Source organism: Fistularia commersonii, chromosome 4 (genome assembly GCF_037954325.1).
Source record: "Fistularia commersonii isolate RoL2024-O1a breed Wild chromosome 4, RoL_Fcom_v1.0, whole genome shotgun sequence".
Classification (NCBI taxonomy): Eukaryota; Metazoa; Chordata; class Actinopteri; order Syngnathiformes; family Fistulariidae; genus Fistularia; species Fistularia commersonii.
The window spans coordinates 10,829,042-10,844,851 of record NC_141287.1 but is presented as its reverse complement, the minus strand read 5'-3'; the positions used below and the strand labels follow the sequence as shown (position 1 = coordinate 10,844,851).

The 15,810-nt window shown below is 38.1% G+C and overlaps 1 protein-coding gene across 1 annotated transcript in view; it reads right to left on the bottom strand.

Annotated features, from left to right (window-relative positions):
- Positions 1-15,810, bottom strand: part of xpo4 (exportin 4) — a 58,726-nt gene that overhangs the window by 35,484 nt on the left and 7,432 nt on the right. Inside the window, exons 4-7 of the mRNA XM_086145286.1 lie at positions 14,715-14,853; positions 9,997-10,113; positions 9,658-9,811; positions 2,989-3,101 (exon numbers count right to left, since the gene is read on the bottom strand). Coding sequence (XP_086001412.1) covers positions 2,989-3,101; positions 9,658-9,811; positions 9,997-10,113; positions 14,715-14,853 — 523 coding nt within the window. The remainder of the gene's footprint in view (positions 1-2,988; positions 3,102-9,657; positions 9,812-9,996; positions 10,114-14,714; positions 14,854-15,810) is intronic.

Here is a 15,810-nt window from a genome sequence, read left to right as displayed (position 1 = left end):
TTTCCTTTTCCACTCGGTCCTTATGTGTTGGACATCATACAAGCTGGGCTGCTCTGCCTACAGCTCCACCATCTGCTCGTCTTTGTGGATGCCCCATATTGATTGGGACGTCCTCCCGATTATGGTTTATCCATACAGCCAACAAATACCGTCTCCACCGCCAATACACTCTGGCGATTGTTTGTCTGACAGGTTTCCTTTCACAGCTTTGTTGGAGTTCCTCTATTGGTAGCTGATTGTGTTACATCACCGTAAAGACTGAAGGACTTGCGATAACATCAAACATGTTTTATATTGTCGTAGGCCCAAGACTAGGAAAAGACTGAGCTATGACTGCACTAAGACTCTAAGATTACCATCTTGCACTTAACAACCGAAATGACAGCAACACAATGAGACTCCAATAAGACTCTTATGATTTCCTTTCGACTTTCAGTTTTAAGTCTCTGACTGCGAATACTGTATGGTGCGAGTCCAGCGTAAATGAGATGAAACAAACAACCTGTGAAGTTTTTATAAAAAAAAAAACACAGTTAAGTTCCTGTGCTTGCAATGGGTATTGCACTGATACTTTGGGTGTTTGGTTCTATAGCTGATCATAGATAGGAAATTTTGAAAATTACGTTTTTTTCTTTATTTGTTCAGGTTGTGATACATAGATCACTAACGATAAATTCAACATGTCTGTGGACGTTCTCAGTCATCCAGTTCATGGCGAATTCTTGTCAAAATCTTTTTATCTTGGCAACTGGACTTGAATTTCTTCACTTGAAGATGTTTCACCCCTCACTTCTTCAGTTTTTCAGCTCTGAAGAAGCCTCTCTCACTTATTTAGTATAGGTTTAGGCATAAATAAGGGTTTCAAGTAAGGTTGTCCACAATAAAAGGAAGCCAGTTTGATATCCAAACAAGGATAGTTGTGAACGTGTGTGTGAGCGTGTGTGTGTGTGCGCTGAGCTTAATGTGGTTGTTAACAGCCCCCCCTCTAATCCTATCACTGGTCTGTTGTGGATGGCAAGTGTCTTGACACACGCACACAGGCCGTCGTGTTACCCATCAAAGCTGAGTAGACGCAGCAGCTGAGACAGCAGAGGAATCCGTTAAACACACACAAACGCACGCAAGTACGCATGCACGCGCACAGACAGACAGACAGCTGAGGGTACCACAACAGCCCTACAATAACAAACAATTGAGCTACTAGAAATACCAGAGAGAGAGATATATGACACTTGAGAAGTGAAAACTGAAACTAACACGAAACATCTTGCAGATTCCAGCAGGAACAGTGGAGAAAAAAAAAAAAAGAAAGAAAAGTGAATTTCTTTTAATTTGGCCTATCAAGTTCTAAAGATTGGTTTGTACACTGAAAAGGGATGATGTTCAATTGATGATAACAAGTGATGCGCTTCGCATGAATTCAGTCATATTGATCCGGAAGGATAAATCAGAATCACACACACGGTAGCCAGTGTTTGCTTATGTAACTTCACTTTTGTTTCGAAGATATTATAAAACAATTGGGACTGAATATAAGAAAGAAAATGCAATATTTCAATTTGAGTGTTGCATACTAAAACATTGACTTGAGCGGCACTTGGACGACAAACGTTTTCATTAATTTTACCTTGCTACTTAATATTCAGTTAATACATTGCCAGTGATTTGGACACAGTTGTATAGAAAAGGAAAAAGTCTACAAATGATTCAATCAGTATTATTTGATATTTCTGATAGTATGAACAATCAGACTATTATTATTACTACTTTAATTTCTTTATTATCATTATCAATTATTATCAAAATAATTACTATTAAGGAGATTTTCATTAGATAATTGGTTCAAGCTAAAAAATATATAATTTGTAAATACATAAATTTAAAAAGGCTTAGTTGTTTTGCTATTGGGAGCAACACAAAAGAAAGAAGAAAGAGAACAATGCCCTTTACTGAAATGCAGACTTTTATTTTGCTACAATATAAATCCTAATTTTTTACATTGCCATTTCATTTAATACAACTCAATTCTAATGTCTTTCATCAAAAGTCCAGTGGTAATCAAATATCCAAGGACATAATTAAAAAATCTTAATTAGATAATAGAGGCATTTCCTAAAGCAGCAAGAATGACCTTGGATGGATTAATGACAGTTGAGGAAGTATATTGTGTTAGTGGTGGTATGATAGCTTGAGAGCGGGAGTGAGTATGGAGAAATGTTGAAAAGATGCTGAGACCTTCAGCCCACATATCTTTTGCACACACTTTACTTTTCATGTATAAGTCATGTCACCACATAAAAATACAAATATTTCTCACCAGGCTGTTCTCTGAACTGGAAAACTCTAAAAATTCGACTGTAAGTATTTCAATTTCGCGATACTACTGTCATAAACAATAATGAAATTTTAACTTTAACTTAATTTTCTGACTGAATTTCCTTGGGAACAAGTTATGTATTTCTGATTCTTTAATGGTAGATCCAGGAAACTGGACATACCATTGATTTTACAAAAAGAAAAAAGAAAAAATTGAAGGTCCACAAGTGCAATACCAAAAGGCAATTTCTTAACCTAATTGGAATAGGCGATGAGTTTTATAAATAAATATAATATAAGATTATATTAATACTGAATATATAATAAAAAATAAAATCTAGGATACTGAGAAAACTGAAAAAAAGGGAGAAATATAGGTCCAAACCAATTTCTGGTTGATCTAGATTAAACAGGCTCAAAGCTGCCTGATTTACAGAAGAAAAACAAAATAATACTAAAACCAAATGTAAAAAGGGGTCTGTGAGTTTCATGACAAAATGAAATAAAAAGTGATGGAAGGCAATGGGATGAAACGAATTATGAAGTTAAATGAAGTCAATAAAGTAGACTGCGAAGTCAACAAAATTAAACTAACAACTTTTAAACTGTGAAGACAAATGTTTCGGACCAACAGATCCCCAATGAATGAAAAAGACTTAACAAGTTACTCACGGTAAAGAAGAGGTCCATGACACGGGTATCCAGCAGGGCTTCCCTCCAGGACTCTGTAGGCTTGAGTGTGACATTCTGCATAGCCTCAAACATAGCAATGTAGTGGCGCCCCGGTGACCCGCTGTTAGTTAAGGCTAACAAAAGCATGAGGAGGATGACAGTGAGGCGGAGTACCACACAGAACCCGCCGGCTCTTCTCAACATGGCGGCACAGGAAATTTGATCTCCTTCAGTGACATATCACGGATCACAGAAAAACTCGAAATAACTACCTCTAACACTTATCAAAGCCGTCACTTAATGGAACAGAAGAGGGTCTTTTTTTAGTGCTTGGTTCCTGCTTGGTTTCTCCATTCTTTTGTGTTCTATTACTTCTCAGCCTCTATCATGAGCCTTGAAATTCATCTACAAGATTCTTCTGTTTTCTTTCCTAGTATTCTTTTTGCCCTTGACCAAATGCCTCTAGTTCCCTCTTTCTTTGACCCTTTTCATAAGTTGCCTTAGTCAATTGAAGCATTGCAGGACAGTTCAGTATGCTGCTCCACATATTATTAAATCCCTTCTCTTCCCTGAAAAACACCCTCTTCTCATTGGCCAGTCATCTTTCTATTGCTTCTCCATTTATTCTTCTTAGACGAGGATCAAATTCACATTTTTTCCCTCCGTCAAGCGTGAACGGACTCTTTGTTTAACCTTAAATTCTCTCAAATTCTTTTTCAATTGACGTTCTACTCACTCATCAAAATGTCCAATCTTCGTGCTCTCTGCAATAATGAAACAAAATTACAAGGATATTTCCATGTCAGCTCCCTCAATGACTTAACTATAGTTCATATTCAAATGATTATTATTATTAGTACAGAATTATTAAACAAAATCTTTGAGAGATGTATTTATTCAAACAGCAAGAGTTAATAACTCCAAAATGAGTTTACAAAGCCAAGAAAAGAAAAGGCTGATACTGGAGTTGTTGTGACCAGGTGACTTTTAAAAACACTATTAATTTAATTATTTCATTTAAGATGACACCAGAATATTTATTTGTCTGTGTGTTAGGAACGAAACTGATTTTTTTTCCCCCCACTCATTTTAAGCTCTAAATGCCTATCTTACTCCCAGATTTATTACATGAAAATTGTCTTGTGACATCTGACTCTTTGATGGGGTAGGTAAGTATGCAACTACTGTGTCCTTCTATTTTATTATTATTTCAAGTGCATTCATCGTTATTCTGTGGCCACCATAAAACTGTATCACAACACTGTAGCAAGATGAAATATCCAGAGGAATGTTTGATCAAAGCCAGAGGCCGGTGAGGTAATGCATTCCTCCAACCTCAGCCTATAGTCACTCCCCATGCACACATGCCACACCACAGTACACTTTTCCGCACAAAAGTTGGCACCTGTCAAAGGATCTATGAGGCTGCGCGTGTGTGTCTGCGTGTCTGCCCAACAGTTGCCTGTCAGACTGTTAAAAATAGTTGCTGGTGAGGGGAAACGACCTCTGGCGCAACTTTTCTGATGGAAGGAATGAGACAGAAATGGATGTACTGCAGATCTATGGAGTGCACTGCAATTTTTTTTTGCTTGCTTAAAAGAATTCCTGTGTCATTTGCATTAAATACAGCCAGTTGCTGTTGCGGTATTCTAAATCAAATGTTTTTTTTTTAAAGACAAGTCTCTGCAACTACAACACAGGTTGTCCGAACCATCCTAGAGATTCCGCAAGAAGAAAAGAGGTCCGAGGAATGATCAATATCCAAAAGGTACCTGCCAAGCACAGAAAAGATTAAATGTTCGCCAAAGACCCAGACCAAGTTTAATCAAAAAAGATAGAAGTCAAGTACATTTATTAAAATTACTTAATTTTATTCTTAACTGTTTTCTCTCACAATTTGACTGCATAAAAAAACGCTCATCAAGATGGAGACATGAGAAGTGTTTTTCCTTATTCCTCATTCCCTTACGAGAAAGCCATATAAGTGCAACTGTTCCTTGTGTTATTTATTATTAATCTTATTCATCAGCCGTGTTACAGGTACTGTTCAGAAAAAAACATCCAGTATGTTTTTGTTGAGGTTACTGGTATGTATTTCATTAATAGTAAAAAAAAGAGAGATTTACAAAAACACATGTTACAACGTGGACACCACCGGCTTATAGACAAGTGCGGCCTATATATGTACACATATATCTATTAATTTTTGGCCAGTATGGCTTATATTCAGGTGCACTAAATAGTCTGGAAATTACGGTAACAAGAAATTGGCTTTGAATTTGGCCCACAATGATTTCATGAAAAGATCTGACCAGCACGGTTCTTTTCTGCAGCCTGGAGGGATTAATTAATCTCACTTGCAGTATTTAATCAATGCCACCAGATAGCCCACTGGAACTACCATAAGCCTTTTGTAATATCTAGTCGCTTCTTGATCTCACATGCAGGGCACTTAAAAACAAAAAAAAGAGGAACGGACAAAAAAAAAAAAAAAAATCAACAGTGTCGGGTTCAAATCAATTTTGAACCTAATTGATTTTACTGCAATATGAAGCAGGCTGACCATGCGAGCAACCTGTCATGTGAGGAATGAGCCGCTGCTTCTGCAGGGTTAGCCGCTAAACTCATAGACGCAGTAAAACTTTTTTATTTGGCATCAAACTATCATTCAGGATGTCATCACAAAAGCAAGTTACCAGGATGACTCATGTCCGTGGAGTGATCAGGACATGTGGTAGGTGAGTTTTTAAAAGATATCACCTGCTACCATTTTATCCCCTGCAACAGGCTTAGAGTATGTAATGTGGCACGTCAATTTTCTACTGAAGGGGTGGAAGACTTAAACTCACATGCAAATGTTAATTATGAAACATTACTTTAAATCAATGTGAAAAAATATACATGCACAACTTCGGCTGTCAAAAAAATAGTTAACCCAAGTAACAAGGGCATACACAACAAAATGAAACATCCCCATCTAAATACAGCTCTTTCTATCAAACAAGAGGCAGCATAGATAAAATATTCAGTCATTATTCTTTCCTTGATGGGGTGTAATTCATCATGTGCTGTTACGTATAAGTTAACCTCATGGTTGCAGGACAACACTGGCAGTGAATGTTCTGAGTGCACGAGAAGCTGATATTTGTGGCCCGAAAAGCCAAAAGACACATTTTGGACCAAAAGATTGATCAAGCTTGTTCATGCATGTATCATTTGCTACCATATATGAATTATTAATACTGATGTAAAAGGAAATAGGAGCAGTATAACAAAAAATTAGGGGAAGGGGGGGGGGGGGCACTCTCTTATTTCTAGTTTCACTTGAATATAGCTAAACTGGAGATCAATATGTTTGTATTTTCTTCCCTCTTTAAACTTATTTAAGATGCCTGACAATAAGCGATCTCTCCTGTATTCATGATATTTAATCCTGGGTTGCCTCCACAAAAACACGGCTGAGCATCTGGCAACAGCCATCTGAGGAGTGTAGCACTATGCTTGGGCAAGTGGTGGGGTTTAAGTGATATATCCTGTCTTAAGTCATTTAATGCACACGCGCCGTATGAAATAACAGTCAAAGAATACCTCCTCACAGCCCCACAGCCACCTTTTCCTTCCTCTTCTCTTCTACTCCTCAACCCTTTTATCACCTACTTTGAGCTACTGAAGACAATGCCAATATCGCAACATGATCACGTGTCACATACCCGTCTTTTATCCAAGGCTGTTACACAGTATACTGCCACAGGCAATAAATATCCTTCAATCTAAATGCCTAGATGGGTAGTATGGGGGGAGTGATTTGATATTTTCTAAAACTCGAAACTCTAAAGCCATAGAAAAAAATTGATTTATTTCTTATATGTAAATTGAGAGAAAAAAAAAGAAAGACCTGAGAGGATTTAAAGCCGCAAACAAAAAAAGTTGTATTATTCATATCACTCCACACAATGAAATAATGTCCAAGTTTCAAAGTAAATGTGCACACATATACTTACTACATTACTGATATTTTTCAATAAGAACTGTAATATCCACACTGATATACACTTCTAGCAGTGCTAAAAAGGAAAAAAGTGGCCTATTTCAGACCGAGGTTTGCTGAAATATAACAAACAGAGGGTTTCTTTTTTCCCTTGTGAATTGTTGCTCATTTGAGATTTCAAGGCAATATTCACTTCCATAGACCACACAATGCTGTGGATGTGATCTCTGTCTTTCTCTGGTCCAAGACAAGACTGAACACACATCAACTCGATAAGACTGCTACCATCAAACCTGCAATAACTGCATTACCACAATATTTGTAAAATTCTACAGCCTCTAAACTTGCCATAATTTCTGCCTCTCTCTTGCTTGCAATATTCCACCTTTAAATAAGCAATTACTTTGCTACCTATAAATTCAATACTCTAAAAAGTGTGGTAAATCTGGGGGAATTTTTCCACAGTGCCTTATTTTCTGTGCATTCTATTCACCGTGTACATATTTATTTATGTCTGAAGCATGTGTGTGTATGTGTATGTGTGTGAGAGAGAGAACCTTTATGCAACCAAAATCGTAATGGAGACAGATGCCCCTTGATTTTACTGGATTTGACAAGGTCTAATGTCATGTGGGAGTGTTGTAGGACATGGTACTGTGGTACTGCCTATTTGGAGAAAATGATAAAACTAGGAAAAACAAAGCTCCTTAAAAAGGCAAAGGTTTTCTCTAAAGAGTTGAACTACCCACACTTGCAAATTAAGTCACTTAAGTTTGAGAGAGCAAACACCAGGGCCATTCACCTCTATTTGGAGCTAGCAGGGCTCCAGTAGTAACAGCATTCTTCTCTGCCCACTGCTCATAGTTCATCCATGGAAGGTAAAATGCAGCCAATACTTTCCCGCAAGTGATTAATGAAGTAACTAAAATTATTGCCTCAACAGTCTCAATATTCCTGTCAGTAACCAAAGTTTAAAAGGCATGGCTACGTGAATACAAGTAAATTGACTGTTAAAAGTAGAAGTTCACCCAACTCGTCATTACTTCATCCTAAACATATGGATATGCAAGCCCTCTAGTAATATGCTTGCCCCTATTGACTTTGAGTATGAAACAATTATAGTTTTTTTCAAATAGCAAGCACACGGTGCTTATAAAGGACGTAGGCTAGAAGATAACAGATTTCCAATGACTTGGCAAAATCTCCTTGCAGCTGGTAAGTCACGTTTTCTGTTCGACTTATTTGCCATTTTAATTGCCAATTCTGTTTCTAACTGGTAGTAATGCTACATGTTCCTTTCCTCTGTTTGTAGGTTTAGCGAAAAATGTCTAGCTAACTCGTAAAAAGTTAAAATCTAAAACTACAAGGTAACTGTCAATCAACCGACTTCCACTAAGTCGTTCAGAAGAAGTTCAAGGAGATGTGTATACCTTTCACTAGAGGCAGTCACAGAGCAACACAGAAAAGGGATGCAGACAGTAAATGTCAAATTCATAGCTTTGGGCCAAATTGGTCTTCAATTAACCTAAATATGTTTTTTGTTGTTATTTATTTGTTTTAGTGACGCTCTATATCCTGCCAAGGAAACATGAACTTCTTGAACAAGATTACACTTTTGTCATTTGATTTCCACTTTATTACAGAGAGCTGTGAAAGGTCAAAAATGTATGCCTCACACAACCAGAGTAACCTTAACAAGCTAAAGCATGGGTTTCAGGCTGCTTGAATGACATAGGGATTGAGACCAACACCTCTTTGAAAGTGATACACAACCGTGGCAGGCAGCAAACGCCACTGCAGATCCCATCAGACAGGCAAGTAGGATACCGGGCTGGTTGGGATTTATGTAATAATGAGCCTGGCCATAGGCATGCAAATGCATAAAGCGCCTAAAGTTCACTTGACATGTGACAACTGCAAATATAACAGATATGGGCACACAAGATCAAGAGATGAAAAACAAGAGCAAAGCAGAGAGCACGAGGGAACGTGGAAACAAATGTGTGCATTATTAATTCACATACATACTGCCATTTCACAATCTCTCTAAAATATGTCCTGATGCTGGCACAGTAAAAAAAAAAAATCCCCGATCATTTGAATGAGAGGAAAAGTAAGCTCAATCCAAACAAAATAGGCATATAAGAGCTGCACCATTTAAAATAAAATGGTAACTCCCTCATTATCAACCATTAGTAAAGGAATTCTAAATCTGTAATATATAAGATTATGAAAAAAAGAATGATTAAACTTTTGTTTTGTTCTTGAATAATGAGCTGTCCTATAATGCATTTGATTAATTTAATTTTTGCTTTTCTGTATTAAGTGAAAATGTTATTATAAGCCAGTAACTTTGGAGTAGTTCATGATTCATGAGTAAAAATTACAATTATCAGGAACATTTCATGCATACATTAAAACTTAATTTGTTCATATGATGATATCAAATATACAAATGTTAGGGTTTTATAGACCTTTTTCACAACACAGAGGATTTTGCCCAACGGAGGGTTGAACAAAGACTGGAGCCAACATTTCAAGTTCCTACTGTAACCAGTACCTACTCTACTCTAAACCTCCTCGGTTTTGTTTTTTATAAATTTGCATATCAAGATCTGAAAATAATGAAGACGGCTTTCTGAATTGCTCTTAAAGGCCTCTGCCCCTTGAAAAAAGGATATAATTTGGTGGCAGAAAATTCCAGCTGAGGACCTGGTTGGCCAGAGACAGATATCGCTGGAAAACTGATGACATCTGGGCATTGAGGTTTTCTCTGCGGCTGAACTCTTGAAGTACCTCTATAGTGACCATGAAAATCTGTCGCAGGCCCTCCTCCTAAAATTTTCAATGTAGTAAAAACAGAAAATGGGATAAATGCAGATTATGATGTGAAAAACAAGGCAAGAGTCTGTAATTAGATCAAGTGAAAGAGAATGGAGAAAAACACTTATTTAACCAATGTACTTGTTGGACAAGCATGTTGTGCCGAAAAAATAGCTTGGAAAAAAAGGAAAACGAACCTGAAACTGACGCTTGCAGCTTCCATGAAATTCCATGCTGAGGCCAATGCTGCTCGTCTTAGTAGAGCTGGAGAACTCACTGAGCAATGCTGTCAGGATGGCGCAGGCCAGTGTTTGCTGCAGAGAAGGATGTTATTACACTAGAATCCTACACAAAGATTTTTACTCTTTTTCCCCAGAAGGTTCAGGAACATAGGGTTACTTATGAAAGTGGAGACAGGAGCCCACAGGTAGACTACATCTTGTATAGACGATATAATCTAAAGGGGATCAGTGACTGCAAAGTTCTGGAGGGGAGCTAACCAGACAGCATATGACGGTGGCTTAAAGGATGAATCTGGTGACAAGGAAGACGAAGGGGACAAAGGCAGATCAGAGGACTAACTGGTGGAAGCTGAAAAAGGTAGAGTGTTGTATGGTTTTCAAGGGGGAGTTGCGAGAGGCTCTGGGTGGGACAGCACGTTAAATGTTTTAGAGATAAGGTCAGAGACGCCAGGATGAGATAGTTTGGTCGTGTACACAGGAGGGATAGTGAATATATTTCTGGAAGGATACTAAAGATGAAACCGACACAAAGGGGGTCTAGAGGAATACTAAAGACTTATGGATGAAGTGAAAGAGGACATGGAGTTAGTTGCTGTTAGATGGATGGGGTTGATTCACTGGTGCACCTACTGAAGGGAGCAGCCATAAGGAAAACAGCAAAAAAAAAATCTGGAACAACAATGAGGTGAGGGATTTGAGCTGTCCTAAGTTTACATATGTTAATCCAATGCGTAACTATGGCACCAATTCCAACACTGTGAGACACATCTGGCCCATCATAAAAATTTTATATATCTTGTCCAAAATGAAATTGAATAACTCTGACTAATGGTTTGCTTGCAAACTGCATTCACACAACTCAAACCATAAATCCCACAAACCACTCTTCCCTACACAACCATATTTGCTGTGTAGCCAAGAGCTGTGAGACCCGCCCCCTCTTCCCTGTTGCTATCATGGCACACTTATCTTTGGTCAGTCGTGAATACATGAGCCAATGCAGGGGTTTCAAATATAAAACATAATTTATGTTATGGGCCTATACAGTGACATTTAGCTGCCACAAAAAAAGGAGGAAAAAAAAATCACAATACAAAAAATGAATTTTGAAGCCCTAGGGTTTCATAACATATGGGAGGCAACATATCTGTTTATGGTCATTACAGATAAACTTGTAGGTGAAATTAAGGTAAATAACATAAGACAGCACTATGGAAAACACCACAACAATGTAAGATAAAGAAAGATGAGAGTTAAAAGAGCCTGATGTCAAATCAAAATATATTAACAAAATCACAAAAAGTGAAGCTGCTATGGAAGCTAGTTTTATAGTGGAGGGGTAAAATCACCAAGGCAGCTAGCAAGTTTACGGAGGGTGTTGAAGTATTTTCGAATTGAAGAGTGGAATGTCTTTTGTCCCAACAAAAAAAAAAAAAAAAAAATGAGCATTGTGAAATGCTAATGTTGTTCATGATCAAATATACTGAATATAAAAGCAAAGCTGACGGAAAAAAGGGAAAAACTTGCTGCGGATGAGGAATGAGGGTACAGACATGACGGGCAATCTTCATCTTTGTCACTAACAACCATGGATGACCTACAGTCACTATGTATCAGTGCGGGGTTGGGCAATCATTTTGGCTGGAGGGGACACATTTGGATTTGAAAACTGATACCATTAGCAGCGTAGGTGAAAAATAAGCATAAAAAGCATAAAATATCAATTAAATTAATTTGTTTATCAACAGAAAAATAACATTAGCCAGTCATCTTGTTTTTTTTGTAAACAAAATCTAGTGTTATTTTTGCTGTGGAAATTCACAGGACAGCCCTCAAATTTTCATTAGTGTCCTTTTTTTTTAAAATTCTAGCCGATCTACCACTATTTTTGTTCACTTTCATTCACTGGTTATGTGAAGCTCAGGTTAAAAGCAGAAGAGAGACTTGGCATTATACAAGATCCAAATTGATGCAAAGCACCATCTGGTGTTACAAATCAAGTAGTGCAGGGGGACAGATGAAAAAAATATTTCAAATTTTGAATTTATGATAGCATTATAGTTTATGTAAAAGCAAAAATAAATCAAATCAATTTGAAATTGCATTCTGTATTGAGATCTTGAGGGAGGAGTTGAAACAGGCGGTAGTGCAGGGCTACCAGATACTGGTAACCAAGGCAAATGTGACTTGTCAGCAGAATGAGCAGGTTCAGCAGAGCCGTCGGGAGACGGTTAGCAAAGAAGCAGTGAGACCACGAGAGAGATTAAGTAAGTTGACTGGAGTGCAAAGAAAAACCTTGTAACATGAAAAGTGAAGTGGCAAAGGTGAGACGAGAGGCCAGTGCGAAACTGGAGACTAAGGAAGGAGAGAGACCTGTATTGACTGGCATAGCAAGGATTAAGAGAGGAAGGATATAAGCAGGTCTGGGTGATTAAATGACATGTAAACATACAAATGCGGAGAATACAAGCGCAATATGGAAAAAGTACTTGAAAGATCTGCTGAAGGAAGAAAATTAACAGGGAGAGGTTTGGAGGAGGGGCGAGTGGTAGCACAGCGAGTAGCACTTCAGCCTCACAGCAAGAAGGACCTCGGCTTGATTTTGACAGGAGACCTTTCTGTGTGGAGTTTGCGTGGGTTTCCTCCTGTTTCCCCCCACAATCCCAAAACATGCAGCAAGTTAATTGGGAAAATTGCCCCGATGTGCGACTGAGAGTGAATGGTTGTCTGTCTGTATCTATAGCCCTGCAATTGACTGGTGACCAGTCTACAGTGTACCCCACCTCACGCCCAATGGCAACTGGAATAGGCTCCAGCATCCCCCGCGACCTTGAGTTAGACAAACAGGAGACAATGGATGGATGAAAGTTTGGAAGAGTTTAGACCAGTGAACCCCCGGACCAGCAAGCTTCAAGTCAGAGTAGCTTTGAAGAGAATAAGAATGCAGGGGCAGTAGGCCCTGATAACATACTGGTGGAGGCGTTGATTGGATATGTGGCAATTGTTTCTCACTGGTTAACAGTATCCTGGAGAACGAGAGGACGTCTGAGGAACGGTGTACTCGTGCCATCGTTCAAAAGTAAGGGTGATGTTCAAAGCTGCAGCAATGATGAACCAAGGAAAGATTTTTGGAAAGACTAGTGGTGAACAGCAGTATGGTTCCATGCCCAGCACTACAGATGCTTGGTTTGCTTTGAGAGTGCTGATGAAGAAGTACAGAGAAGGTCAGTAAAAGATGTATGTTGTTGTTGCGGATGCAGAGAAGACTTACATCTGAATCCAAAGGGAGCAAATGTGGTATAGTATGAGGAAGTGTAGAATAGCAGAGATGTTTGATAAGAGTCGTCCAAGATACATATAGCGATGGTGATGGGTGGGCTGACAAATGAGGTCGGGAAGGACTCTCCATGGACTAGCATCTTGTGTGTCCTCAGCTTTGGTCAAACATTTCAGTCGAAGATGGAGTACGGACAAATAAATGTTCAAAAAACTATTCATCTGATGTTGCGTGCAATCTTTATCTTTAGCGACAATTACGGTAAATGTATGTGACTAACTTTCGCCCAAATTACCTCTGGCTGATCCTGAAATCCAGTCAACCGCTAACCTGCATTCTGGAAATTCGCTTAAAACTCTTTACTGATGACCAGAAATTATTGACTTGACTCTGAGTATCAGAGAACGTCACTGCTCGGAACATTCAATGGAGTCTGTTTGTTACTCCAGGACAGTATCCTGCGGGTGTTATTCATAACAGAATGATAGAGGCAGTTACAGAACTGGATCTAAGGAAAGAGATTGACTGCTCTATTGGTGTTACAGAAAAATACAAGATTGTTTGACATGACGAATGAGTTTGACTTCTGCACTGATGATCGGTCAAGCAATACTTAGATTGATAGATCTGCAGTTACCTTGTCACATCATGAGGCATTACTCCAGTAGTAGAAAAGCTACCACCAAATTTGCAAGACAATACAAATGTCTATCAGTGGATTTTAGGCACAAGGATGAACATTGAATCTTTCCAAATTTTTTTTGTTTGTGGATTTTGTCTATGGCCAGGCAAAAGCCAGAAATGACCCTTGCTTCAACCTGAAGACCACTGGCACTCAGTTACAGTTAAAGACCCGCAATGTGGTATGATGAATGCTACATCTGTCCACAAGACTAATGTTTTTGCAACACCAAATTTGTAATGGAAACAGAAATCAGAGATGGAATGATCCCTCCAAATACTGCCTGTTTCACAACATGGATCATTTTCTTGAGAAATGTTGAACCTTTTGACAGAAGATGTCAGAGTACAACAAGCTATTAAGGGATCATTAAGATATGTTGTGTTGTCAAGTGTGTTGTCAAGTGTTTCAAGCCTTTCGCCATGTTTGCTGACTTGATTAAAAAACAGCAAAACTGAAAAAGAGTTATCCGTCTGTTTATCTTTGTACGCTCTTGGAGTTCACACTAGACAGAACACTACATTTATGCTTCTGAACAGTTCTAGCATAGCTGAATGTGACCATATTAAAGGCAATTTCTTCTTTCTTAGGGTTACACAATATGTTAAATGTAAATTATTCCACCAACTACTAGCTGAACACGGAATTGAAGAAGGGCAACTAAACTATGCATGTAGCTTAAAGTCAAATTTTTAACCATGCAAGATTACTCACCGCTGTGGGGTTTCCACTGCTGATGAGCTGTCCAACCTCTTGGAAGATGCTTTTGCAGTTCATTGATTTCTCAAGAGAACCCCGCTTGACAATGACTGCCACAGCCAGCAGAATCTGCTCACGGACATACTTCTGCAGACTGGGGGAACAGAAAGGCTATGAAGCAATTCATAATATAAACATGAATTTAACATTAGCCAATCGTCTGTGAAGCAATGTCAGAAAAGAAAAACATGGCAAATATATTTCAAGGACTGTTCTCATAGTAAACCACCAAGAATTTATAAAAAGAACAATGAAGAATGATACTGGTGTTATATTTTAGAGGGTATATTCAACCAAATTCAAATTTATTGATATCAGGTGTAGAAAAAGAGTTTTTACTTGTACTGACTTGAGTTTGTTTAGCTTTGTATCCTTGTCGCTTCAGTGTTCGTGCGTGTGCGTGTGTGTGTGTGTGAGTGTGTGGAGGAGGGGGTTACGCAGTGTCTAGTGAGGTTAGTTTAGTTAATTGGTTTGAGAAAGGATTAGGAATTTGACTTCTATTTTAGAGTAGTAACCTTTAATAATTTTTTTTACGTTTCAGGTGGCACATTTGATACTGAGGGTTGAAAACCATTAACCAATGTGACATTTGATGACGAAGAATTATCTGTCATTTAAACATCTGCTGCAATTGTCATTGCTTTACAGCTACGTCTGTGATTGAAAATGAGATTCTTAAAGTTTTCCCAAAGTCAAAACAGTTACATATGTTAAAACTCCTGACCTCTTGAAGCTGGAGTTAAAAACTGGATATTTTATTAAGCATAAATTATAAATTAAACTATGATTTTAATGATAATGCGAGTGTGCCTCAAAACTAATTATATGAACCTGCAGGTTTGTAATGACAAGTGGCAATTTTCCTTACAAGGACAGTACAAAAACCAACTATGTAACCACTCTGATCCCTTTTTTTCTTTCCCCAGTGATTTTCAAATGCATATATTGTCAAGTTTGCTGTTCATTGAAAAAAAAAAAAAACTTAGCACTTAATTGACATTACAAATCAAAGTCTGCTAAGTTAACAAAAAAAATCATATATTTTCTCTGA